The sequence below is a fragment of the Terrapene carolina genome, unplaced genomic scaffold (genome assembly GCF_002925995.2).
Source record: "Terrapene carolina triunguis isolate 2854851 unplaced genomic scaffold, T_m_triunguis-2.0 Scaffold148, whole genome shotgun sequence".
In the NCBI taxonomy this organism is placed as follows: domain Eukaryota; kingdom Metazoa; phylum Chordata; order Testudines; family Emydidae; genus Terrapene; species Terrapene triunguis.
This window is the reverse complement of record NW_020664499.1, coordinates 1,470,811-1,497,438: the sequence shown is the minus strand read 5'-3', so window position 1 is coordinate 1,497,438 and position 26,628 is coordinate 1,470,811. Positions and strand designations below refer to the sequence as shown.

At 45.2% G+C, this 26,628-nt stretch overlaps 1 protein-coding gene across 1 annotated transcript in view; it reads left to right on the top strand.

The window, feature by feature from the left end:
- LOC112105527 (annexin A11) overlaps window positions 1–26,437 on the top strand; it is a 64,463-nt gene extending 38,026 nt beyond the window's left edge. The window contains exons 3-15 of the mRNA XM_024198365.3: window positions 6,172–6,284; window positions 8,279–8,692; window positions 9,183–9,270; window positions 9,719–9,813; window positions 10,279–10,392; window positions 11,935–12,025; window positions 12,217–12,296; window positions 13,835–13,891; window positions 17,389–17,482; window positions 19,376–19,471; window positions 22,629–22,687; window positions 23,680–23,802; window positions 25,691–26,437. Of these exons, the coding sequence (XP_024054133.2) occupies window positions 6,172–6,284; window positions 8,279–8,692; window positions 9,183–9,270; window positions 9,719–9,813; window positions 10,279–10,392; window positions 11,935–12,025; window positions 12,217–12,296; window positions 13,835–13,891; window positions 17,389–17,482; window positions 19,376–19,471; window positions 22,629–22,687; window positions 23,680–23,802; window positions 25,691–25,750 (1,484 nt within the window). The 3' untranslated portion in view covers window positions 25,751–26,437. The remainder of the gene's footprint in view (window positions 1–6,171; window positions 6,285–8,278; window positions 8,693–9,182; window positions 9,271–9,718; window positions 9,814–10,278; window positions 10,393–11,934; window positions 12,026–12,216; window positions 12,297–13,834; window positions 13,892–17,388; window positions 17,483–19,375; window positions 19,472–22,628; window positions 22,688–23,679; window positions 23,803–25,690) is intronic.
- Window positions 26,438–26,628: the final 191 nt, after the last annotated feature.

Sequence of the window (26,628 nt, the reverse complement as noted above, 5' to 3'; positions counted from 1 at the left end):
AAACCTTTACCCTAGCAGCTACCTGTCAGGCAGGCTGGGGAGCCCCCTGGAGTGGCGCCGAAATGGCGATCTATATAAGTCCCTGCTGGCCCGACTCCCCCCTCAGTTCCTTCTTACCGCATGTGATGGTTGTTGGAACAGTGGTCTCTTGTCTTTTCAAGTGTTCCACTTATCCCTAGTGTTCTCTCTTATCTTCATTGTAAATAGTTAGTAAGTGTTAATCGTTCTTTTATAGTATTAAGCGTAGTTTAGCTTTTAGAGGGTGGTTTTGTCAACGACTGCCCTGCGGGGCCCTGGGGCATGCCGTCTCAGGGCTTCAAGCCTTGCAAGTTTTGCAGCAGGCCCATACCCACAGGTGATCCCCACGATTCCTGTCTCAGGTGTCTGGGGGAGAGCCATCAAGCAGACAAGTGCAAAATTTGTAAAGCATTCAAACCTCGAACGTGTAAGGAGAGGGAGTTCCACCTTAGGCAACTCCTCATGGAGTCGGCCCTGCGGCCCTCTCAAGACGTGGGCCCAAGCGCCTCGGTGCGGAGTGCCCCTCCAGCAGTACCGGCTCCGGCACCGCAGAAGATCCCGCGCTCATCTCGGGACCGGCGTTTTCCCAGGCCGCAAAAACGCCCACCTTGGCACCACTCCCATTCCCCAGTTGCTGCCAAGAATCAAGCTGTGGGAGGACCTTCTCGTAGAATTGAGACAGTTGTCACGGGCTCAGCGGTGCAAAACCCTGGACAGACCTCTGATCAAGTCACCATGCCTCGATCTCTTCAGACCACCCCTCCACACGAGACGGTGCAAGTGGAAGAGATCATTCTTCCTTCCACGCCGGACACCTTTGAGGTGGCGAGAGGCCTCATAGAGATGACGGCTCCGGTGCCTCCGGCCCCGACACCAGCCCCAATTCAGGTCCCGGTGCCATCCAAGGGCAAGCCAATGATGTTCCAGCTGCCAGCCCCCGGACCAGCATCTCAGTCCCACTCGAAGTCCCGGCGCCATTCTGAGTCCCGGCAGCGCCCCAAGTCTCGGTCTGACTCATGGCACCGGATGACTCGCGGCGCTGGTCCTGCGGTCTTGGAGCTGCTCACGCTCTAGGTAATTTTCGACTGCGCATACATGGTCCCGCTCGAGGTCCAGATCTCGATCTGTGACCTCGCGGCACCGTTTGGTCTGACGAGCTGCGGGTTCCTGATCCCCGGGTCAGCGATTGCCACGGTGACACCGCTCTCCGGCTCGGCACTGCTTGCCATCGCGGTACCGGTCGCGGTCATGATCAGCCTCACGGCGCCGATCACCACGTGACCCACATCTGCCAAGAGACTCGGTGCCTGCGTTGATCCACTCCCGCACTACCACCCCCTTGGCCGTCGCGGTTCAGATCTCCTTCTGGCAGGTCGGAGAGAGCATCTGGGGTCTCGGACATCCCTCGCTATGGCCCAGGAAGCCTTGGACAAGTCCCTCCAGCGACCCACTGGCAACCCCAGTGGCAATTTTGGACACCCTGGGCAGACCATCAAGCCCAGGGCACTCCCCCAGTTGCTCGGCCACCGTCTCGCTCGAGCACCAGGCCTCCTGAGGCAACCCTTAGCCGTCCTCCTCCTGACACAGACCAAACTGTGGATCCAGCGCCTCCGACAGAGGCTACTCCCAGCTCCACAGGAGGAGCCCCCCACATCTGATCAGGATGTTCCAGGCGCACCTGTCCTGCCGGTGGAGTCATCCTCATCCTCCCGTGACGAGGCTGTGGCTGGCACATCCACATCTGGACCACCCCCTATGGACTTTAGGGTCTTCCAGGAGCTGTTGAGGCACGTGGCCCTCAATATGAACCTCCAAATTGAGGAGGCTGTGGAGGATGAGGACCCCATGGTGGACATTCTAGGCCCAGAAGGGCTCTCAAGGGTGGCCCTTCCCATGAACAGAATCATACAGAATAATGCAAAGTCCCTCTGGCAGACCATGACCTCCATCCCCCCCACAGCTAAAGGGGTGGAACGAAAGTACTTTGTTCCCACCAGGGGTTACGAGTATCTGTTTACCCACCCTGCCCCATGTTCGCTGGTGGTAGATGCAGTAAATGCCAGGGAGAGGCAGGGGCCTGCTCCCAAATCAAAAGACGCGAAACGGCTGGACCTTTTTGGGAGACAGGTTTATTCCACTGGGGGTCTCTCGCTGCGGATCGCTAACCAGCTGGCGATCCTCAGTAGGTACAAATTTAATTCTTGGTCTGCGGCCCTTAAGTTCCAAGATCATCTTCTCCCAACAGAGGCTTGTACAGAACGGGGGGGCCATTGCTGAGGAGGGTAAGCTGGTTGCTAGGACTTCCCTCCAGGGTTCCCTCGATGCTGCGGAGGCGGTTGCGCGTACCCTGGCGTCTGGAATCACTATGCAGCGGAATGCCTGGCTTCAGTCCTCCAGCCTCCCGCCTGAGGTCCAGCATACCATCCAGGACCTCCCTTTCAATAGCCAGGGCTTGTTTGCAGATCAAACTGACTCCCACCTGCATACCTTAAAGGACACCAGAAACACCATTAAGTCCTTAGGTATACATACCCCGGTTACCCAGAGGAAGCCCTTTAGGCCACAGCAACGTCCTTTCCCTCCGAGACCGAGGCAGGACCCTTCTCGTCGGAGAAACAGATACTCCCGACATAGGCCGTCTCTTCCTCCCTCTGGACAAGGCCAAGGACAGTCAGCCACCCCCGGGCCCTAAGCACCCATTTTGAAGGTGCGCCAGAGGACGGACTACCAGTTCTCACCCAGGACAGTCATCCCTTTCTAAATCATCTATCCCATTTCTACCATGCTTGGTCCCATATTACCTCGGACCATTGGATCCTCCGCACGATGCAAACGGGATATTCTATCCAGTTCCATTCCAACTCGCCCTCCCACCCCCCTCCCCGTCCCTCTTCAGGGACCCTTCTCACGAGTAACTCCTCATCCAGGAGGTTCAGTCCCTCCTCGCCCTGGGGGCAGTGGAGGAAGTTCCTCAGGAGTTCAGGGGCAAGGGTTTCTACTCCCGCTACTTCCTTGTACCCAAGACAAAGGGAGGCCTAAGACCTATTCTGGACCTCAGGGAGCTCAACAAGTACATCGTCAACCTGAAGTTCAATATGGTCTCCTTAGCCACTATCATCCCTTCACTGGACCCGGGAGACTGGTATGCCGCCCTCGATATGAAAGACACGTACTTACACATTTCGATTGTTCTGCCTCACAGACGTTTCCTCCATTTCGTGGTGGGCAAGACGCACTATCAATTCACAGCCCTCCCGTTTGGCTTGTGCACAGCCCCCCGCGTCTTTACCAAGCGCATGGCGGTTGTGGCTGCTTTCCTCCGCCGACACCACGTACACGTCTTCCCGTACCTGGACGACTGGCTTATACGGGGCTGGTCTCATCGTCACGTGCAGTCGCAGGTACGCCTACTCCTGGACACGTTCACTCGCTTGGGCATCATGGTAAACCTCAGCAAGTCTGTCCTCGCCCCTACTCAAACAATAGAGTTTATAGGAGCAGTCCTGGACGCAAGCCAAGCGAGAGCCTTCCTTCCAGAGGCACGGCACCTGGCTATAGCAGGCATAATTACCAGCCTCTGCAAGTTTCCGACCACTACAGCAAGGCAGTGTCTCAGGCTGCTGGGTCACATGGCGTCCTGCACATACGTTGTGCAACACGCCAGGCTCAGGCTCAGGCCGCTTCAGGCGTGGCTGGCGTCTGCCTATCAACTGGGACGCGACAGCCTAGACATGGTCCTCACAGTCCCGAAGTACACACTCGACTCCCTGCAGTGATGGCTGGACCCTCAGATAGTGGGTGCCGGGGTCCCGTTTCATCCCCCCCCAACCCACTCTGACTCTAGTTACAGACGCGTCAGCCCTGGGATTGGGACCCCACCTCGGCAGCCTGACAACGCAGGGCTTATGGCATGAGAGCGAGCTGTTGCTGCACATCAACATCAGAGAGCTCAGGGCGATCTGCCTTGCATGCCAAGCCTTTCTTCCCCACTTGCGGGGTCACTGCGTAGCAGTCTTAACGGACAACACCACGGCCATGTTCTACCTGAACAAGCCAGGCAGAGCCCGGTCATCGCCGCTCTGCCAAGAAGCCCTCTCTCTGTGGGACTTCTGCTTAGTCCACTCCATCAACCTTCAGGCCTCATACCTGCCGGGCGTCCAGAACGTCCTGGCGGATACTTTGAGCAGGCGTTTTCTGACTCACGAATGGTCCATACGGCCGGATATCATTCATTCCGTTTTCCGCACCTGGGGGTTTCCCCGAATCGACTTGTTCACTTCGCGGACCAACAGAAAGTGCCCAGCCTTCTGCTCCTTCCGGAGTCACAGCCCAGGCTTGTTAGCGGACGCCTTCCAGATCACATGGTCGGGCCAGTTGCTGTATGCCTTCCCACCGTTCCCGCTGGTTCACAAGGTGCTCCTCAAGATCCGCCGGGACAAGGCAGATGTAATACTGGTAGCCCCTGCCTGGCCGCGTCAGTGTTGGTACCCGACTCTGCTGGACCTGTCATTCAGGCTCCCCTACGTCTTCCTCTCGACCCCAACCTCATATCCCAGAACCACGGTCGTCTTCTTCACCCGGACCTCCAGTCGCTCCATCTCACGGCCTGGAGGATACGTGGTTGAACCAGGCTGAATGCGTCTGTTCGGACTCAGTATGGCGGGTCCTTCTGGAAAGTCGCAAGCCATCAACTAGACTTACCTATGAGGCGAAGTGGAAGAGGTTTTCCAGCTGGTGCGCTCAGCGGCAGGTACCCCCGCCCCAGGCTTCCATTTCATGCATTTTGGACTACCTGATGTCCCTAAAGGACCAGCACCTAGCCTTTGGATCCCTTAAGGTCCACCTTGCGGCCATTTCTGCATTCCACCCAGGCGCAGCGGTGCGTTCTGTGTTTGCACATCCGGTCGTGCGACGTTTTCTTAAAGGCCTGGAGAAAATCCATCCTCCCAACGAAGTCACCCGTGCCTGCATGGGACCTCAACCTGGTCCTCTCCTGCCTTATGGGTTCTCCTTTCCAGCCGCTGGCCACCTGTTCTCTTCTCTAGCTCTCCTGGAAGGTCGCCTTCCTAGTGGCCATCACTTCCGCACGACGGGTCTCCGGATTACGCACTCTCACCTGTGAGCCGCCCTATACCATCTTTCAACTAAGACCTCACCCGGCCTTTCTACCAAAGGTGATGTCCCGCTTCCACGTGAGCCAGGATATCTTCTTACCAGTTTTCTACCCAAAACCGCATGCTGACCTGCGTGAACAACGCCTTCATTCTCTCGATGTTAGAAGGGCACTCGCCTTCTATATAGACCGGACAAAGCCCTTTTGTAAAACAACCCAGTTGTTTGTCGCCATTGCAAAGCGGATGAAAGGCGCCCCGGTTTCCTCTCAACGAATATCTTCGTGGATCACCGGGTGCATTTGTGCTTGCTATAACCTGGCAAACGTCCCTCCGCCTGCTGTTACAGCTCACTCCACGAGAGCTCAAGCGTCATCAGCTGCCTTTCTGGCACACATTCCTCTCCAGGAAATCTGCAGGGCTGCCACGTGGGCCTTGGTTCATACCTTCACGTCCCACTATGCCATCGTCCAGCACTCTCGGGATGATGCAGCCTTTGGCAGAGCGATCCTTCAATCTGTGGTTTCTTGACTCCGACCCCACCTCCGAGGTAAGGCTTGGGAGTCACCTAACTGGAGTTGATATGAGCAATCACTCGAAGAAGAAAAAACGGTTACTTACCTTTCTGTAACTGTTGTTCTTTGAGATGTTACTCCTATCTATTCCATTCCCCCACACCTTCCCCTCTGTCGGAGTAGCTGGCAAGAAGGAACTGAAGGGGGGTCGGGCCGGCAGGGGCTTATATAGATCGCCATTTCGGCGCCACTCCAGGGGCCCGACGGGTAGCTGCTAGGGTAAAGGTTTCCGACATCCGTGCACGTGGCGTGCGCACACACCTAACTGGAATAGATATGAGCAACGCATCTCGAAGAACAACAGTTACAGAAAGGTAAGTAACCATTTTTTTTTAGTTTAGTTTATTTTCCTCTTGTCCAAACTGCCTATGTTTAATAGATATTACAGTAAAAAATGCAAGTAGTAATGCATAGGGTAGAAAATCATTTAAGTTTTGTGGTTCAAGGTGACTGTTTGATTATTTCAGGTAGTAATCCCTGGGGTGGTTCTGGCTATCCTCCTACAAATCCACCTCCAATTGGACTGGAAAATGTTGCCAACTATGCCAATCAATTTAATCCAGACTATATGTCAGGGATGGTGAGTATATTTCCATTTAACATATTTTAAATATGTTTTACTTCAATGTCAAGCTGTATTTCTACCGTAGCAGCGAGAGGGTTGGGTATGTTTTCAGTTTGTGTGTTTTTGCCTAGGAACATACAGGAGTAGCCCAAAGCTCCATACCTTCTGGGGGCAAGATTTCCAGAAAGGGAGGAAAATGGGAAGAATGTAGTGGCTGAATTCATGGCCTGATTTTTAAAGGTACTGAGCATACAATAACTTCCATTGAGGCTAATGTGTGCTGTTGGGAGTTCAGCATTTAAGAAAATCAGGCCACTAATTTAGTCAACAAAATAAGGGTTTAGGAACCTAACTGTAGGGAGGTTTTTTTTTGTGTTTTGTTTTTAAATCTTGGCTTGGTATTGTGGCTCTTGCAGTGCAAAGAGGAAGGGAAAGAACTAATAATGTTGGTGTATATGGCTAATTGGTTCACACTGGAAAACTCAGTCCAAGTTCTGCTTTTTACCTAACTCTTCAGCAAGTTTGAGTGAGCAAGGCTGTGAACAAGTGTCTTAGCTGAGGTTACATAGTGTGAGACAGTGTCTCATCCCTTGTCTCCCACACTCCTTCTCTAAGACCGGATGTGTCTCCTTGTAACAGATTAAGGTGAAAGTAACTTTTGTAGACCTAGGAAAATACAGAAGTGATTTATCTCTTTATTTTTATTTTATTCTTGTGCTCAAAGTAGAAGCTGCAGGAAGGCTGAAACTGTTGATAAATCTGCTTTCACTGTATGCTGCTTATACACAAAGTGATCAATGTAGATCTGACCTATCAATCCTCATCCTCAAAGGAAACCTACACTCTTTCAAAAGACAAGCCTGGGTGCTTAAATTCATTATTCTGCTAGACACTAAAAATTGTGGACTGAAAGAAGCCACCGGATTTATGACTTATTACAAAAATCTGTAACTCACTAACCCCTCTTTTTGTCCTAAGACTGCAGAGGTATTAAGGAGCCACTCTATCTTGTATGGTCCCTAACGTACAAACTACTTATGCTAAACCATCTGTTCCACCTTGCATTTTGCTGGGACACTGGCAGTACCTTTCCCAGACCTGAGGAAGAGCTCTGTGTGGCTCAAAAGCTTCTCTCTCACGAACAGAAGTTGGCCCAATAAAAGATATTACCTCACCCACCTGGTCTCTCTGTTTATACGACAGACTTGGGCAAATTGTGAACATTTGCACCACAAAGTGCATTCCAGAGTGTTTATTATGTGGAGATATTTGGTAGCTACAGATTGAAATTAGCAGTGTGTTCTCAGTAGAGTAAGTGGCAGCACCAGCAGCATGAAACTGACTAGAACCATCCTGTTCTAGTCTAATTTATGCTACTGGAAAAGGAGTACTTTGCAAGAGCATGGTGCGATCACTGAAGGATAGTTCTGTGGGATTCTACCCTAGATGCCCAAGTGCGCTGCAGAGGATTTTATAAATTATCTGTCTGCCACATAAAATACCCTAGGGAGGAGGGCAAATGCGTTTTACTCACAGTATCTGAGAGTAAATCCCAGCTGTTACAGTAAAACAACCATGATCAGAGAAGGAATTGACCTGTACCTTGTTTGGCTTTTTGGTGTTGGTGTTAATCTGATAACCTTTTTAACTGTAAGGATGGTGTGGTTACTAGTGCTGCTTGTATGAGCATTTGGTCTATAAAGCTAGAGGCTGTGGTTATGTGACTGCAGTTCTGATGGCTGAGGTAGAGAAACTTAAGAAGAGACAGTAGCAGATATGCATGGAGAATGGTTCATTTTCTCCATGGTTGCTGGTCAATCCCTTTCCTTTGGGGAAGGAGATTTTCACACATGGATATACACTTCCCTTTCCTGACTTGGGGGAGGTGACTCTCTACTTTATTTAGTTATTTATTTATTTATTTATTTTTTAACAGTGCCAAGTATACAGCTGAAAGTCAACACCTGATCCATCTTAATCTATATTGCTTTAATTATCTGTCATTGCAGGCTTCTAATTTGTCAGGAACCTTTGGAGGTGCCAATGTACCACAAAGCATGTATCCTCCTGCGCCTGGAGGCTATCCCCCTGTCCCTCCTGGGGGCTTTGGGCAACCTCCGTCAGGACAGCAAGCCTCTTACGGAATGTACCCCCCACCTGGAGGAAATGCAACAGCAGGAATGCCAGCTTATCCAGGATACCCAGGCAGCCACATGCCGCCACCACCAGGGCAGCAGCCAATGACCTACCCAGGGCAGCAACCCATGCCACTGCCTGGGCAACAGCCAATGACCTACCCAGGGCAGCAACCCATGCCACCACCTGGGCAACAGCCAATGCCAAGTTATCCATCAGGCCCAGCTGTGAATCCCTCTATGCCTTCTTATTCAGGATCTGTGATGCCCACAATCACACCTGGAACAGTAAGATGCATTTCAGTGTGTTTAATTTTTAATTGCTGCATGTTTCCTTTGCATAAACCAGAAGCAAACTAAGTCCAATAAAATCATGGACAAAGGAGGAGATTTGGCCAGAGAGAGCTCTTACTCAGATAGCAACAATATCAATACAGACTGGGTGACATTAAATCGCATTTTAGCAAAATATCCTAAATGAAATTTTTAAAGCGAGTTTTAAATCCCTTTTATTGAATCTACCTTTCCTAACAAAATATTTCCATTTGCCTATACCACTTTATGAAACCTTAATGAACGAGATGCTGTGAGGCTTTTTCTTTTCCACATGTCCACATAGTTTGAATATAAAATGAATAAACCATTTAAATGCCGTTGTAATTTTCGTCGTTTCTTCTCTGACATGGGCTGTGACTGGGGCAAGTTACTAATAATGTGAAATCCAGTTTTCTAGCTAATCCAGTATCTAACAGTTATCCTTTTTATTGGCATGACTTAGTCTGGAAAGAGAGGCACAATCACTGATGCACCAGGATTCGACCCCCTGCGGGATGCAGAAGTTTTGAGAAAAGCTATGAAAGGATTTGGTGAGTGGTCCATGGGCTTAGTTTCTGTTGAAAGCAGTATTGCAGCATTGCTCCACCACTGCCATTCTTCATTGTTATACTTGCAAAGAGTGGAATAGTTCCAGAACTGTTATCCTTCCTGTAACAAACTAAACCTTTATCTGAGGTAATCAACTGGGAGAGACCACAAGAATAACCAATGTTATGAGTCTGGTGTGTTTCTTTCCGTTGTATTTGCAGTTGAGATTAGTGCTGGAAATAATTTGACAATCCGAGCATATAACTAGAATATTTGATGTAATGTCCCATCTGATACGTTGGGGATGCTGTGCAGTAAGAGTTCAATTCAGCTCCTACTAAAGTCAAGAATTTAGAATTTAGCTACTGACATAAGTAAGAGCGGGATCAGACCCTAATAGAATGTGATAGCATTAAAATGTCATACGTTATGCACCCTTTGTGTTCACAGGAACTGATGAGCAGGCGATTATAGATTGTCTTGGAAGTCGCTCAAACAAGCAAAGGCAGCAGATCATCCTGTCCTTCAAAACAGCTTATGGAAAGGCAAGTATTTCACAGACCATTAAGAGCCAACCACTACCTGCTGCCATGCCTTTTATCAATGGGCCAACCAGTGCCAATGCTTGAAAAAAAACACTGAGAATTAACCGATGTCGATATCACGCATAAAGGAATGATGGTATTGGTGGGCAGCCACCATAGCCCATGCAGGTATGGCTCCACCCTCCCTCACCTCCAGCCTGTAATCCAGTTTGGCTGCAAAGCATCAGTCCTCTTTGCTAACTGTTCATTTTGACCCTTTGTTCGGTATACGACATTTAAAGTTCTTTTTTTTAAGTTGTTGCCAGTTGCTACCATTAGTACCGTTAAGTGGAACAATTTTATTTTGTGTATGTGCTACTTTTTCTTAAATGTGAAAAAGTCCCAGTAAGCTGCAAGAATCTAGTGCTAGTAATTGTTAATATCTCTGATTCTGAGCCTTTTTAAAAAATTATTATTTCCAATCAGGATTTGATCAAAGACCTTAAATCTGAGCTGTCAGGCAACTTTGAGAAGACAATCTTGGCAATGCTGAAGACACCCGTCATGTATGATGTTTGTGAAATAAAGGAGGCTATAAAGGTTTGTTTAGGGAAATTAAGCCTTTAAGATTATGTAGTTTTTGTTAATCATGTTGGGTGCTTAAATTCCCCAAAAACTTGTCTTTGGATTGTGTCTCTTAAATGACTGTTTATGCCCCATCTCTCAAGTAGACAATGACCAAGTGTAACTGTGAAATAGATTTAAGGTTCTCTTTAATAAAAAAAAAAAAGAGAGAGAGAGAGAAACAACATTATGCAGAGGATCTATGTTGGTGAGTCTCAGGAACTGAGTTCTAATCCTGATTCTGCCACTAAGGCCTGGTCCACACTAACGCCCCACTTCGAACTAAGGTACGCAAATTCAGCTACGTTAATAATGTAGCTGAATTCGAAGTACCTTAGTCCGAACTTACCGCGGGTCCAGATGCGGCAGGCAGGCTCCCTCGTCGATGCCGCGTACTCCTCTCGCCGAGCTGGAGTACCGGCGTCGACGGCGAGCACTTCCGGGATCGATTTATCGCGTCTAGACAAGACGCGATAAATCGATCCCAGAAGATCGATTGCCTGCCGCCGAACCAGGAAGTAAGTGTAGACGTACCCTAACATGCAGTGTGGGTGGAGGCAAGTTATTTAGACCAACATTTTCCAGATTGGCTGCTGATTTGAGGTTCTTCCAGTCTCGGATGCCCAGGTTGAAGCATGCTGGGCCTGATTAGCAGAGCTGCTGAACACCCACAGCTCCCATCGGCTTCCTTTGGGTTGGGGTGCCCAGTGCCTCTGAAAATCAGGTCCTTAGATATGTCACTTGGGCACCAAAAATTACTGGGTGAAAACTTTGGATGTAACCTCGGCCTTGGTTTCCCGCATGAGTAAAATGGGGATATAGTTTCCTATCTCACCTAGGACTTCACATAGAATGCTTTAAATGATGGAAAGCATTATAGAAATGATGGTTATTTATTATTGAAACTTTCCAGACTGTTTTGCAACCTTTATTCTCAAGATAGTTCCATTTTTAAACATGTTAATTCTTGAACTTTTTTGATAACCTTACAAAAATGAGCTGAAATAAACATGTAAATCCCTGAATCACAGCACCAAGGTTTACATAGAAGTTCTCAGTTGCAGGGTATAAGCAAAGTAGCCAGGGGGTTGAAACAACACTTAAAAACATTAGTTGCCCTCAGAAACAGAATTGGATCAAATTAGTCTTTCTCAAGTATTGTTCATTATAAGAAATATTAACTGTGTAAAATTTGCTGTATAAAATCTGATATAAATGATTATATCTTTTAAAATACTTTTATAAGTACTTAATTAATGCCCTTAACATGGCTCTTATGTTTTCTCGGGGAAAAAGAGCCTGTTAATATGTATTTATGTTCTGGACGTTTGTATTATGAGCAACATGTGAACTATTCAGCTGGAATATTTCTTACACAAAATAATGACTTCTGAATTGCCTAGTTTTAATTCTGACCTGGAGATAGCTCACTGCTGTAATGTATTATCATACCAAGAAACTGAGTGTCCAAGATATGCGTGTGTATATTTTTTTTCCTCCCCTCTTCTTTGCATATAGGGTGCTGGCACAGATGAAGCCTGTCTCATTGAAATAATGTCTTCTCGCAGTAATGAGCACATTCGAGAAATCAGCAGGACCTACAAAACAGGTTAGGCTTGACATAGTCCCAGTAACTCTACCTTTTCTGATCACCCTGCAGAGCACATTTTCATAACAGTAATGGAAAAAAATCAGAGGCCTCCACCAGGCATTGGAGGCTTTAATCACGGATTTGTAGTAAAACTGTGTACAAGCACTTGTGAAATGAGCAGATATGCACAATGACTTTTGGTCTTGCAGAATTTAAGAAAACTCTGGAGGAAGCTATACGAAATGACACATCTGGACACTTCCAGAGGCTTTTAATCTCACTTTCTCAGGTACTTCAATACTCAAGTAATACTTGTGTACAATCGTTCCTGAAAATTAGTGGACATAGTGGGGTGAGAGAGAGATGCATATCCAGCTCTTCATCTGATATAAACTGGCATCCCTCATTGGCATCAGTGGAACTGTGCCAATTTACAGCTGCTGAGGATCTGCTCTCTTGTGTTTTTAGCCTCTAAAATTGAAGTGTGCTGTTTTTTGTCAGGCACTCTTGAATATGGCCACCACAGCAGTACATGGTCCTTACTGTGCCATGTGGTGTAAGATGGTGAAAGTCCTTTAGCAACGCAGGTTGAATTATTCTGGCTAAGAAGAGAATAAAAGGATAGAAAAGACTTAAAATTATCATGTGGCCAGGCATCAAGGCTCTAAATATTTCTCCACTTTCCCCCTGTTTCTTGTCTTGTCTTTTATAAGAAAGGGTAATATGTAGTAGGGACACACAACTTAATTTTTAAACCACATGACAATTGTATTGAAGGTCTGCAATGGAACATGTTCATAAGTGTTTGCAGAACCTGGGGCCTTAGTTTTGAACTCAGTTGTGGCTAACACAGTTCACTGTTTCTCCAGGAATCCCATAACCTGCATTAAAATAAAGAAGCAAAGCACTTAAACTAAACTTGTTTGGAAAGTAATTTTATTGTTGCACACACGCGCGCGCCCGCACACACAGTTGACCTGTGTTTTTTGTTTTTTTTGTTTTTTTTTCAATTTTGAAATTTTGATGCAAAATAGAGCAAGAAATTTTTGAAATTTGTTTCCTGTTTTTCTAATACTGGTTTCTACTTACCTATTTGCAGTGATAAAAGGAGCAAGTACTGCAAACTTCACTCATGCAAAACTTCCAATGAAATCAGTGTATGATTTCAGAAACTGATCCCCAGTCTGGAAAATGATTGTCTGTGTTAGTGCTGGTGGGTCTTCAGAGATGAGTGAAAGAAGGGGGGAAAAATAAGCTTAACTTTAAGAAATAAAAATACGATAATATTGATATCCTGTAACTACCATACATAAATCCTCATGTCCCCTTCTTCATGGATTTATTTTAATTTTCTGTCCCTGTACAAGGATATTCTACCCACTACAAATCGGTTCATAACGTTTTCTGGTGGGTTTTGGATAAATGAAGATGGTAACAATGTCATTCTTTCTATTGTCCTTATGCTTGCACCAGTTCATTGCAACAGTAAGGCAAATACTCTCTCCTGAATTCAGGTGAACACTATTACTTGCACACAACTTTGTTTTTCTTTACTTGATTACAAGTGAATCCTATATTTTTATCTGTTACTTCTATGAATAGGAATTTTATTTGCCCCAAGGTGAAAGGGTCTGCAGTTTCCTGTACCTTCAGAACCAAAATCCCCATAGTAACAAAGCAAACGTGGCTTTGTTTGTCCCAGGTTATAAACATTAAAGTGTAAAGACTTAGTGGCTTTTTTTGGGTGTGTGGGAGCTTGAGTGGAAGGGGCTGTTTTGTTAACTGAAAAGGGTGTATATTAATCGCTACTATTTGTAATTCTTTCAGGGAAACAGAGATGAAAGTACAAATGTAGACATGTCCCTTGTCCAAAGGGATGTTCAGGTTAGTAAGAGATGCTTCCTTGTGTACAGGTGTATATCTCATTTCAGTATGTGGGAGTTTAGTAGCACAATTCCCATTAAATCCAATAGGATTTGGTCTACTCAAACTGGGCACATTGAACTGAGAGATTTTATTTGTAGTTATTCTCTTTCAAAACGTTGTTACTACTTTTGTTTAGTTGATTTTGTACAAATATTTTCTTTTGACCCTTTAAAAAAATTACTTGTAAAAATAACTGTTCAAATATTGTTGATGATTCATTTAGGTTGGTTTTTAATAACTTCAGTGGCTTGCTGTCCCCTCCCCTCCCCCCCCCCCCTCCTGTTTCTACAAAACAATATCAAATGACGTCTGTGGCTGAGGTTAGAAATTGCTTTGGAGATCCCCACGAGAATGTGGGTACCTCCAAACATGGTTCTGCTTACTGATGCTGGCAAGCAGGAATTGTCAGGTTCATGTTTATCTGGTGGTTTACTACCAAATACTGTTGGGTGAGCCATTGCACTAATCACAAGAAAAAGTTGAACTGTGTTTTCTGTATACCTTTGTGGGATCCAGCTCTGTGTGCCCCATCCTCCTTGCATCAGGTTATGGAAATAAAGTCAAACTGTTGTTTTATTATTATTGTAAAATGACATGGCAACATTGGTGCTTAAAAGTCTCCCCTCCTTGCAATCCATGCCCTTGACTATTTTATTCTGATTACAAAGTGTGTTTTATTGGCCCAGGGCCAATGTTTCAGCCCAAGAAGGAGCCCCGAAGGACCCTGAGGTTATGTCTACATTGCAATTAGACACCCACAGCTGACCTGTGCCAGTTGACTCAGGCTCACAATGATCGGGCTATGGGGCTGTTTAATTGCCGTGTAGATGTTCAGGCTCACGCTGGAGTCCAGGCTCTAGAGCCCTCCCACCTCACAGCGGTGGGAGCCTGAACATCTACACGGCAATTAAACAGCCCCTTAGCCCGAGTCAGCTGGTATGGGCCAGTTGTGAGTGTCTAATTGCATTGTAGACAAACTTGACAGAGCAATAGAACTGTGTGTTTCTGCTGCAGGAGGCTGGAAATGGAGATCCTGAGCTAGGAGGACACAGCCCTTTCGTGTTGTGGAATTGTGTTCTGTGAGATGCTCCTTATGTCCCAGTGAGTGGATTTTGAGGAATGAGATGGGAAAGGTGAAAGTGTTACTCCTGAGGGAATTCTGCGCCAAAAAAGAAAAATTCTGCGCATATTTTAAAATTCTTCAAATTTTATTTGTCAAATAAATGGGGAGGCTCCAACATGGCATTGGGGCGCACAGGCCACTGGCTGCACAGAGATAGGAGATCACTGTGCAGCTCCCACCCGGGACACGGACTCAGCGGTAAGGCTGCACCCAACCTTGACACAACACAAGGGCAGGGCCTACCCCAGAAACACCCCAGGGCCCTGCTCTTCCATGCCAGGTGCACCAGGTGTGGGCAGGCAGGCTCAGCAAGGCATGATCCAAGTGTGGAGGGGCTTAGTGTCAGGGGATCCAGGTGTGGGTTGAGAGGGTTCTGTGTGGGGCAATCTGGGTGTGGGTGGCTCAGTGAGGGATCTGGATGCACAGGGTCTTATTGAGAAGTTCTGGATGCATCGGTAATGAGACTCTGAAGGGGGGTCCAGTTGAAGGTGGTTTGGGCTCAGCGGGGGGGAATCTGGGTGTAGGGGGGATAGAGCTCGGCAGAGGGGCGTGAGGGACTCGGGGAGGGGTGGGTCCAGATGCAGGGGGAGTGAGGCCCAGTGGGTTGGGGATCCAGGTGCAGTTGGTTGGGGCTTGGCAGGGTGGGGATCCAGGTGTGGGTGACACGTCAGGGTGGTCCAGGTGCAGTGGGAGTGATGCTTGTTGATGGGGGAGAGGGGGAAGGTTCTTAGTGCGGGGGGGGGATGAGGCTTGGTGAGAGGGTCTTGGTATGAGGTGGTCTGGATGCCCGGGGGGTTAGGCAGATGGGGGGAGCAGTTCCCTGTACAGTGACCCCTCCCCCTGCAGTGGAGGAGCGATGGGCGCGGGAAGCGCGGGGAGGGGAAGTTTGCTGAGTTTTCTACAGCTGGGGGAGAAATCTGGGGGTGGGTCTGACACAGCCCTGGATGCCGTGCATGGGAAGAGGAAATCCTATTCTCCCCAGTCCAGCCGGGACTAGCAGCTGGGCCTGGTTTAGGGTAGGAGCTACCAGCTGGGTCTTCCCCAGTCCCACCCTCTGCCACACAGTGATTTACCTCTCTGCTGGCTGCCCTGGGCACCTGAAACATACTGCTGGGGAGGGTTGCATGACCACGCTTGTGGCTTCTCTTTGCTCCCCTATCCGAAAGTCATTTTTCTGAGGGGAAGCAAAAAAATCTGTGGAGGACATAAATTCTGCACATGCGCAGTAGTGCAGAATTCCCCCAGGAGTAGAGTGTCTCTCATGGAAGGCCTCATCCAAAGCCCACTGAAGGCAATGGGAAAAGACTCTCATTGATTTCAATGGGCTTTTGATCAGGCTCTGATTCTGTAAATTTGTGGATCTGTTGGCGAAAGCCCTTGTGTGGTGGGTGGGAGGGAAGTATGTGAAGCAGCCACAGGCTGAAGACCAGTGTTTTTAAGTGCAATACATGTTTGGAGCAGAGGAAAACTTCCCCTTCCCAACTAACTAAACTTCCCTCAAAGCCCATTAACTCAGGATTTGTTGAGCAGGGAGACACTTGGATCCTAATGAAATGTTTCACCTTGTCATAGCATGTAGCCACTTACTATCTGGGGAAGTGGGAGAATAAGATCTTTGTGCCAAGGACTGTGTCTTTCTCTGGGTCTGTACCATGCCTGGCATATTTAGTGTCCTAGTGTGATATAAATAGTAATAAAATTAGCTTTCTGAATCGTGAATTTCATCCTAAGAGAAAAAGGAGAATTCTGAGGAACTCCGACAGTGTCTGGGAATATTTTAGGATAATAATAATAATTAATGGAGATATCCTATCTCCTAGAACTGGAAGGGACCTTGGAAGATCATCAAGTCCAGCCCCCTGCCTTCATTAGCAGGACCAAGTACTGATTTTGCCCCAGATCCCTAAGTGGCCCCCTCAAGGATTGAACTCACAACCCTGGGTTTAGCAGGCCAATGCTCAAACCACTGAGCTATCCCTCCCCCCTCTATCCCATCCCTCTAGGATGAAAACTAGAACTGAACCTTATCACTGGCAAGAATTACTCTCACCCCATGTGACCAATCTTTTTTTTCCCAGGGGTTTCCCCTTAAGGTGGGTACTCGGGAGCTCTTGTAGTCAAGCATCTATGCATCTTTCACTGGCAATTATGGGTGCAAATAAGGCTTATAATGTGCGTAAAGGCTCAAGCTAGTGCCACTCAGGTCACTTGTTGTTCAGACCGAGTGGTCAGTGTTAGAAGAGGGGAAGTGTATAAGTGCCTAGAATGTAGGTCTAAAAGCCACCAGACTGGGAAACTAATTAACGAAGTGTGGATTCCTTTTTGTGTTTAGGAGCTCTATGCTGCTGGAGAGAACCGTCTAGGGACCGACGAGTCCAAGTTCAATGCCATTCTGTGTGCCAGGAGCAGAGCTCACCTCAGGGCAGGTAATGGTGTCTTGATTTGCTACATAAATGTCTCCTAAGGAGCTTGGATTACACACATACACGTTGCTTTTAGCTTATCCTGCGCTGTGTGTGTATGTAGGCCCATATCTCTCCTAAAGATGAAACTATTATAGAGGCTCATCTTTTGTCTGAATTTGTGTCTTACGAAGAAATTAAGGAGCTCTACTTAATTTTTACATCCACATGCCAGCATGGCAGTCCCACATATTCCTTGTTACAGTCATATCAGTAGCTCTTTTGGAGTCTACACACAAATACTGTAATTGTTCTACAGTTAGCACCGTTTTTAAATGCTGGGTATTGGGACTCTGGGGTGGCATGAGAAAGGAAAAGGTCCGAATCTCATCCTTTAAATCTAGTGGCATGCCCAATTAGTTCCCTCTATATCCAATGCTATAGTGCTCTGATCTCAACATGGGTCTTTTCTATTCTCGTCTTTTATCATCCCTAAACAGTCTCCCCATTGCTACTCTCAGTGCAGCTCCACTGGTGTTAGCATGGAGCTGTAGTGTAGACAAGGTGCTTTTTAAGGGCTAGACAACATGGTGGTTAAAAACTGCTCTGCACTAGTGCTACCACTTGTGGAGCTACAGCAGAGGGAAATTTTAGGGAACATGTCTAGTGCAGACACGGCCATAATAGTTCAGAATGTCAGTTTGCAGCTGTAGATGACTTTGGTTGGCATTTTTCTGTCCTCCTCCCCCACAACTGAAGTTTCATCATGGTCACAGTCTGCAGTCACCCAGCTCTACATCTTGCTCATGGTACAGAGAGAGAGAGAGTCTGCGTATAGACCCTAGACTTCATTTTTCCTTTGGATCTCTGTAGCAACGTGCTCAGCATGGCTAAGCGATGTGGCTTAGAAGTGCCCCAGGGTGACAGAGTGGAAGAAGATGCTTTTTTTTCATCCCTGGTCCTCCTTGTGATCCTGGATTAACAGAGTAGCTGTTACTGTACGACGGTCTTAAAGGTCACCTTCCAGTCTGTCGTCAAAGTTTTAAAAATGAACGGCTTAACTTTAGGGAACTGTGACTAGGCTATAAAGTCTTTATGCTGAGATTTTCAAAGGAGCCTAAATGAATTAGGCTCCCAACCTTAACTGCGGGGTTGCTAATTCAAAGCCAGCCCGGGTTGGCAATGACCAGAAAGTTGTTGTATGATTGACCGTCTCAAAGAGGCCAAGATGGAGAAGTATGGAGAGTGAACAATCCACTCCCCCGCAGCCTCTAGATGCACTAGCTAGGCTGCCTGATCATTAGGATGGTGGCTTTGTGGTTTGTTTGGTTTTTTTTAAATCCTGTTTAAAAAAAAAAAAACTTTAAATTCAAAGTTTTTATATTTAGAGGTGTGTTCTAGATCTTTTTAAAGATTGATTTATATGTGTGTGTGTGTGTGTGTGTGTGTGTGTGTGTGTATAAAAAAGGCCTCTCTTTACCACAGACCCCTTCTCTGTTCATGCTGCTGGGCTCTAAAAGGTTGTTGCCAATAGCAGGACTATGACTCCTATGTCCTTGAAGAAGCAGAAATCAAGACAGGGAGATATGAAGAAGGCATGTCCTATTTATTCACATCCACCCTTCACAATTACCATGAAGAGAAGGGGGTAGATTATAAATGCATGGCCTCTAAATGGAGTACTAAGTGTGGGGAAGTCTTGCCGGGCATGAAGGATGAACTTCCAGTTTTATTTTGAAAACTGGCAAACTAGGCCTGAAAAGCATTTGAGCCACCGTCACCAAATGCTACTGTAAAGGCTCTGTAAGCATAGTATAACTTCAGAGGAAGCTGACAAGTATAAGCATGAATCAATGCCCATCTTACAAGACTGGCTGCTGAAAGCACTTTTTTTCCTTTCTTCCTCCCCCCCTCTAGTTTTCAGTGAGTACCAGCGGATGTGTAACCGTGATATCGAGAAGAGCATATCTCGTGAGATGTCTGGGGACCTTGAAAGCGGCATGGTGGCAGTAGGTATGTCTTTCTTTTTGTTTCAGTGTATAGAAGCTGTTGCAGCAATGACGATAGCAGCAGGAATAGCTGTGGTGTTTGCACTGCTCCTTCTAGCTGGAGATGGGTTTTTTTTGTTTTCCACCAGAGGAAACCTGACCTGTATTTCCAGTTTTTCGCATTTTTGTTGGGCCTTCTAGTGAACCTGCCTGCGGTTAATAAAACGTGACAAATAACTTACCTGGAAAGGAAGGGTGAGGCTTCCACTGAAAGCAGCCTCTGGACTTAAAATTAGAATTTGTTAGACAGAGGAGAGGTAATTATTAAGCATATATGGCCTCATTTTCAGAAGTAATGAGCACTTTCCATTGAAGTCAACAAGAATGGTGTGTGTTGAGTGCCTTTTGAAAATCAGGCCATTAACTTCAGTGGGCTTTGGATTAGGTCCCAATTCCTTAAACAGCAGCTCAGCTGGGTCAAGCTTTACCAGTTTAGAGTTGCTGTGCGTCCTCTCTGTAAAGCACATTGTTAAGGCTAATTTACTGACACATCTGTTCCAAATTACCTCCTCTAAATAACTGCCTTGCTCTGACACTTGAGTGCTGCCTCCCACAGAATTATTTTTCTTCTTCTTCTTAATTACATTAACAAGTAACTGGTTAACATGGTTTAACAGTGACTAGAACAGGGACATGACAATAAAAATTTGGGCCCTGATCCTGCTGTTGCTGAAATCAATAGCAAAACTACAGCTAACTGCAACAGGGGGAAGAACAGGCCATTTGGCTGCCTTAGGATAAAGTTGCGGGTTCATTTTATGCAAGTTCCAACAAAACTTTGCAAAATATTGAATTTTATGTAAATGTCCTTTATTTTTCACTCCCTAGCTAATGTGCACACTGTGTAACCATCCTTTACTAATAATTAATGTTTTTGAAATGCAGTTTTAGAACTGATTGCTCTCTTAGTTAACTGTGCTTATATTTCTCTGCTTGGCCAGATTGTCATTCCAATGACTTTTTGAAGCCCTCAATGGGACTTATTTCTTTGGCTTTTGCCATGATTGATAAATTCATACCAGATTAATCATATCCTAACATTAGAAAGTCAGTCCTACAGAACAGACATAATAGCAAATTAAGTACATATTACCACAGTAAAACTGGGACCCCTTTGGCATCGTATTTAGGACTGAGGATAATGTATTTGAAAAGGCTACCATTTACCACAGCAAAGAAACTCTATTGTCATAGCTTGGATCCTACAGTCTGATCCTTTTAGGAGTGCCCTTTCCCCACATGGAGTCTCACTGACTTGGGTGGGACTTTGCAAGAGTGCAAGGTTCCAGTTACAGGACTCGGACTCTAGTTTGCAAGCAAAGCAATAACCCTTTTTAATGTGACCTTCGTAACATTAATGTTTGATCATTATGTAACACATTGAAATCATCCTGGTTTTGACCAGTTTTTTATTGCATAAATCAGCCTTTTCCCTGGGATGATTTGTTCTTTGCACCTAGTCTGCAAAAGTCTAATTGTAAATATTTGTTTCCTTTTGGTTTTGCTGTCTTTAAAGCTTTCTGGACTGTACAGATGGTAATTTACAATAATAGACTCAAAATATCTTGCAGTGCAAGTGGATTGTTTTAGCTGATTATGGTAATCGGAAAACATACATTTCATGTTTTGTCATCCTCTGTTTTGAAGTGAATTGTGCACATCCTTGGCAGTTGTGTGTATATGTGGACTGCTGTCTTTCATCTACATTTCAATTAAAAACCAAGAAACCTACGTTTTTCTATATAAAGTGTGCATTGCTATGAAACACTCCCTTTTCAGATTTGCTCCTTACGTTTTACCCTGATCTTAGTTGGTTGCTTTTCATACTTTTGTAATTCCCTATGAACTGTCCTAATGAGACGGATGTGTGGTGTGGTTACCGCATCGTTTGTTTTACACTTTGTGACTGACTGTTTATTCATATCAAATATGGGATCCGTTTGTAGATTTTTTTCATTCTGTTGAAATAATGGGTGGGATTTTTGTCAGTATATTTTTAATATGCTTTTTTACCTTTCTTATGATTTATGGAAAGCCAGTTCTAGCTAGATTTCACTTACACGGGGATGCCAAGATTTTCAAAAGTCCTTGTGAACCTGTGTGCAGTTACTAAAACAAAGAACAAATAACTTGCCTGGAAGTGAAGGGTGAGGCTTCCAGTGAAGGCAGCTGCTGGACTCAAAACTAGAATCCCAATTTAGTCTCCTAAATCAGTTGAAGTCAGTGGAAGGTGCTGGGTGCTCAGCAACTTTAGAAAGTCACCCCACTGATTTAGGCTCCTAAATGGATTTAGAAGCTAAATTTTATGCTCCTACCCTTGAAAATCTTCCCCACAGTCAATAACTGTAAGTTGAACTGCTAGTATAGTTTGGTAGCTTATCAAATTTTACGCTGACTATAGTTTTCAGAACTGTTAAAATACAAATTCTTTGTGGTCGTTTAGCTGTTAAACTGCCTCCTATTTCTGCATGTGCTACAATGGCTATTAAGTTGTCGAAGTCACCTAGAATTAATGCTATGCCATGCAGTGTACTAAATCCTTGTTGTTGGTTATTTCTCTGTCTAAAAATCCCAGACTTTGGCAGCTGGAGGGAAACCATCTGTCAAGTATTTGAAGGAAATTACAAGTATTTTTGATTATACAGCAAGAGGCTGGAAAGTTGAGAGAATGGGACTCATCTGACCAGCTTAACCACTCCCTTGAACTTTTAGGACAAGAAATTGAATCCACCTTGCAGAAAATTTGCACTAGAACTTCTCCACATCAGGAAGACTGGCGAAGACCTAATGTTGTTCCCCTGCCTCAGTCCCATAACTAGATTCAGTTCATTGACCAAAAGATTCGCTTTTAGCAAGGAAGTACTGAGGTTTCTTGGACACTACAACTACTACCAGTCTGATGCAAAGTTAGAAACTTTGCCTTGCAAATTAAAAGTTAATTTCAGTGATTAACTCAAGTGAGCAGGAACAGGGGCGTGTGTGTGTGTGTGTGTGTGTGTGTGTGTGTGTGTGTATGTATGGAGAGAGAGAGAGACATACCTGATTCAGAGCAAGTCCAATAAAGTATAATGATTTTTATTTAGCTGTGAGTAACTAACCTGTTACTACAATTTCTTTTGCAGTTAAGTGCGTGAAAAATACACCAGCTTTCTTTGCAGAAAGACTCCATAAAGCCATGAAGGTAGGTCTCTGTGGCTGTGTGTGCTCTCTCTGTGCATCACTGTATTTTTATATAATTGCATAAGTGCCTTGGCACTGATAAAACATAACTTTATTAGTAATGGGTCAAATGTGTTGAGAGTTTTTGACTGAGCAAAGATTTGATCACTTATTGTGCGAGCATGGAATAAAGCTAGTTAGGCTGAGAGGATGAAAATCATCCCGGTTAGGGCTGTAAGTGATGTGAAGAGCTTGGGGTGTGCTGTCTGTATTAGGATGGGCACTACTGTACTTACTAATGTCCATATCTTGCCACCTTGTTCATGTTGAAAAGCACCTTTTTTCGATAAGCTCTACATATGTTTTCATGGAATTTCTCCAGGAGTGAGGTATTGCTCACCCAGGAGTAAGGCTGATAGAATCTGGCCTTCAGTAGGGGATTTATTAAAGAAATGCACATGATCATAACCTGCTGTCTGTTTATGAAAGCCTCAATTCAGCAAAGCACTTAAGTGTGTGCTTAAGCCCCATTCAAGTCAAGACATTGAAGTTAAACTAATAACAGTTGTAATGCAAATTCCTGGCCTCCACACCTTGACCTTCCTACAAATGTATTTCGCTTCTATTTCTTGTTCTTGGAGCTAGAGCATGAGTCTAAAACTGGGATCCCCTCAGAAATGCAACTCAGTGCATTTATTTATGCAAAAGACCGAGACAAGGAAGGGTTGACAATGATGGGAATGTGTGGAATGGGGTGGAAATTCATCATCCTCTTCGGTTGCTCTTTGTGCAAGGAACTGAAAGTGGTAATGTCCTGTTAGCACACGCTTCATTCACTAAAGCACTGTAGGCTAAATTCTGCCCTGTGTTACTCTGTTTCAATCCTATTGACTTTGGTGGGGTTGCCCTGGCATAACATGGGGAAGGATTGGCCCTTGGACTCTCCAATTTGTGTTGAATTATCTAGAATTTGCAAGCTGATTGTATTCATGCACTTCACTGGTTTCTTCACAGGGAGCGGGAACAAAAGACAGGACTCTGATTCGAATTATGGTGTCGCGCAGCGAGGTTGACTTGCTGGATATACGCACTGAATACAAGCGGATGTATGGCAAATCCCTCTACGCAGACATCACAGTAAGACTTTTTTTTTTTTTTTTAATTATTTGTCTCCTACCGTTGATTCCTGTACATACCATAAAACCCCACTCCCGACACTGAATAACTGAGTGTATGCTCCCTGCTTCTCTCTTCATGCATGGAGGTCCAAAGTGCCATGGAAAAGCTGTGTGAGGAGGAGACTGGGAAGAGGCCATACTGGTGGCTTCTGTCTACTCTCCATGGCAGCAGTGGAATGTGGGTTTGGAGAGAGAGAGGCCAAAGGATCAGCATCTCCACAGATTCACTGGCACCCACCTCACTTGCAGAGGAGATGTGCTTGGTCCCCAGCCTCTACTGGAGTGTAACGGGCTGTAATGGCAGCCAAAGAGACTGACTGCCTGCACAGCAACTCTGTAACCTGGCCATGGATGACAGAGAGAGGACTAGTGTCCCCAACCCTTAGCAAATGCTCACTACAAGTCTGCCTTTGGGTGGAGATGCGTTTGCACTATAACTACTAGAATGTAAACTAAAGCCTGAAAATTGGACATGCTGTCAGCTGGGAAGGGGTGTGTGGTTGTGTGTAAAATCAGCTCTTTTATCAGGCAGCAGCAATTGCCAGCGCTAATCAGTTTAAACAGAGCTTGTGGTTCAAAGATATGAATCCATGGTGATTCAGTTTTAGACTCTGATTATTCAGGACACCGTGGATGTGAATTAAAAAGTAGTTATAATATGGCCCATTTCTGTTTCCTTTGAAGTAAAAGTGGAAACTTCCATTGACTTCAATGCAAACAGGATTAGGTTCCTAATGCATATTCCCCTTGTTAATGCAGAGCAGCCCTCTCCTTCCATTAACCATGGCATAGATCTGATTATTAAAATTATGAATTTTTTAGGATTTGTCCTGGTGTATTGAAGCAACTTCCAAACCCAGCTGAGAACTGCTGTGACACTGTTAATCCACACAGAACAGTTAGCAGCCATGTCCAAAACCAGATTGTAGCATGGCTTTAGCTAGTACACAATATTCTTGGACAGAAAAACTGTGTGAGCCCTTTTACAGCACCGGTTTAGCTATCACACATTGTCATTCAGAAACCGATATTTAAAATGCCTCTGCTCCTAAGGAACCATTGGTGAATTTCAGCCAGTATGGCATTTGTGATGAGATATTGTTAGCTGCAAGATGTCTCTTGTAACTTTTTCACCTCCCTCTGATACACACTCTCTCTGATTTCTCATTTGGTTTGGGCCTAAATGGAAGCTTTTTTTTTTTTTTTTTCATTTTCTTTTTTAAACCATGCCATAGAATGCAATAGATGTGTTTAGGAGTGAGAAATCATTCTGCTAGAGTCATTAATGTGAAGTCACCCATTTCAGCCATACTGGTGTCTAGTAGGATACTATAAGGATGTCATTCTCGTTGCATGTCCCCGTAACACAGCAGGATGGAAGGTCAGAGGGAAAGAAAATACGGGCCCCATTTTCCAGTTTCCATCACATTGCTTTTATGATGCTGCTTGAAAATTAGGTGACTTTGAATACGGGAGGACAAGTTGGTGTGTCCTCCATGACAGAAGAACATAACACAGTACTTAGGAGTCCAGGACAGTCTTCTGAAGAAATATGTTCTTGAAGGGTTTTTGCTAGATAAATCCTAAAGATCCTACTGTGGACTTGTACTGTGGTTGGGGTCAACTCTTTATTAGCCCTGGGATCTGGAATTCAAATGTGGAGTCTAAAATAATGAAGGCTCCTTTTTATTAAAGGCTTCCCTCAGTCCATTTTTAGCCATTCTAAATGTTGGGATCCGTACAGTGCATCTTCTCTCACCTCCCTCACAAAAAACAGAAACAAAAAAGGAGTGTAACAATTGGATGGCTTTCTTTCCCTAACTTTTTCCCTTTGGATTTGTTGCTAGGGTGATACTTCAGGAGACTACCGGAAAATCCTGCTCAAGTTGTGTGGTGGAAACGACTAAGCGGAGCTTTCAGCTTTTTAAAAACCAGCTGCTTTTCTGTTAACGCGTTTAAAATATCAATGTTGGGTTTCGTTTCTTTTGGTTTTCCAAAAAACCAAACAGGCAGTGAATTGTTTTCCTAAAGCTACTATGTCTATGTAAAACTAACTCTCCATATCTTCCCCTTTCCATCCAAAAATGTATAATAAACACAAGAAAATCTAGCTATTGTAGAAACTGCTCAGGATTTTTTAAGTCACTCTCTAGTTAATGAATAACGGATTATTATTTCTGCTTGCATCCTTAGCTACAATAATTTTGTTTCCTGGTACAAAAATCACTCTTGTTGTGGGGGGGTTGGGGACTTTGTTTTTTGTTTTGGATGCCTTTTCTATGGACATTGTATGAGTCTTTTTTTCACATGCCAGTTTTCTTGCATATGTTGCACACCGTGGTTTTGTGTGCATGAATGGAACCGCCCTCAGTTTGTTTTGCATTTAATTATATTGTTTTTTTTAAAGAAGTTGTACTAAATACTTTTTTTCAGGAAGACCTGCTCTGCGATTTATGCTTCACTGCAAATATCACAAGAATGTAGCATCAATACCAATTCAGCCTCTCCAGTTACGGTTTTTGGATTGTGCCTTAAAAGCAATGCATATATCTAAAAGAGGATTGTAAAATTAAAGCCATATATCTTTTACACCACCCAGAACAGCTTCCTTTTGTTCTTAATATCATCCTACATTTTTTGTGTTGTGACTCAGTTAAACCATGTTACTTGGGACTTAGATGGAAACATTCTGCTGGAACTGATTAAGGGTTATCCAACCAAACAGAACTGTCTTAGCCAATGACAGTGCCTTGCTAATTGTGCACAGCTATTCTGTGTTTCTTTA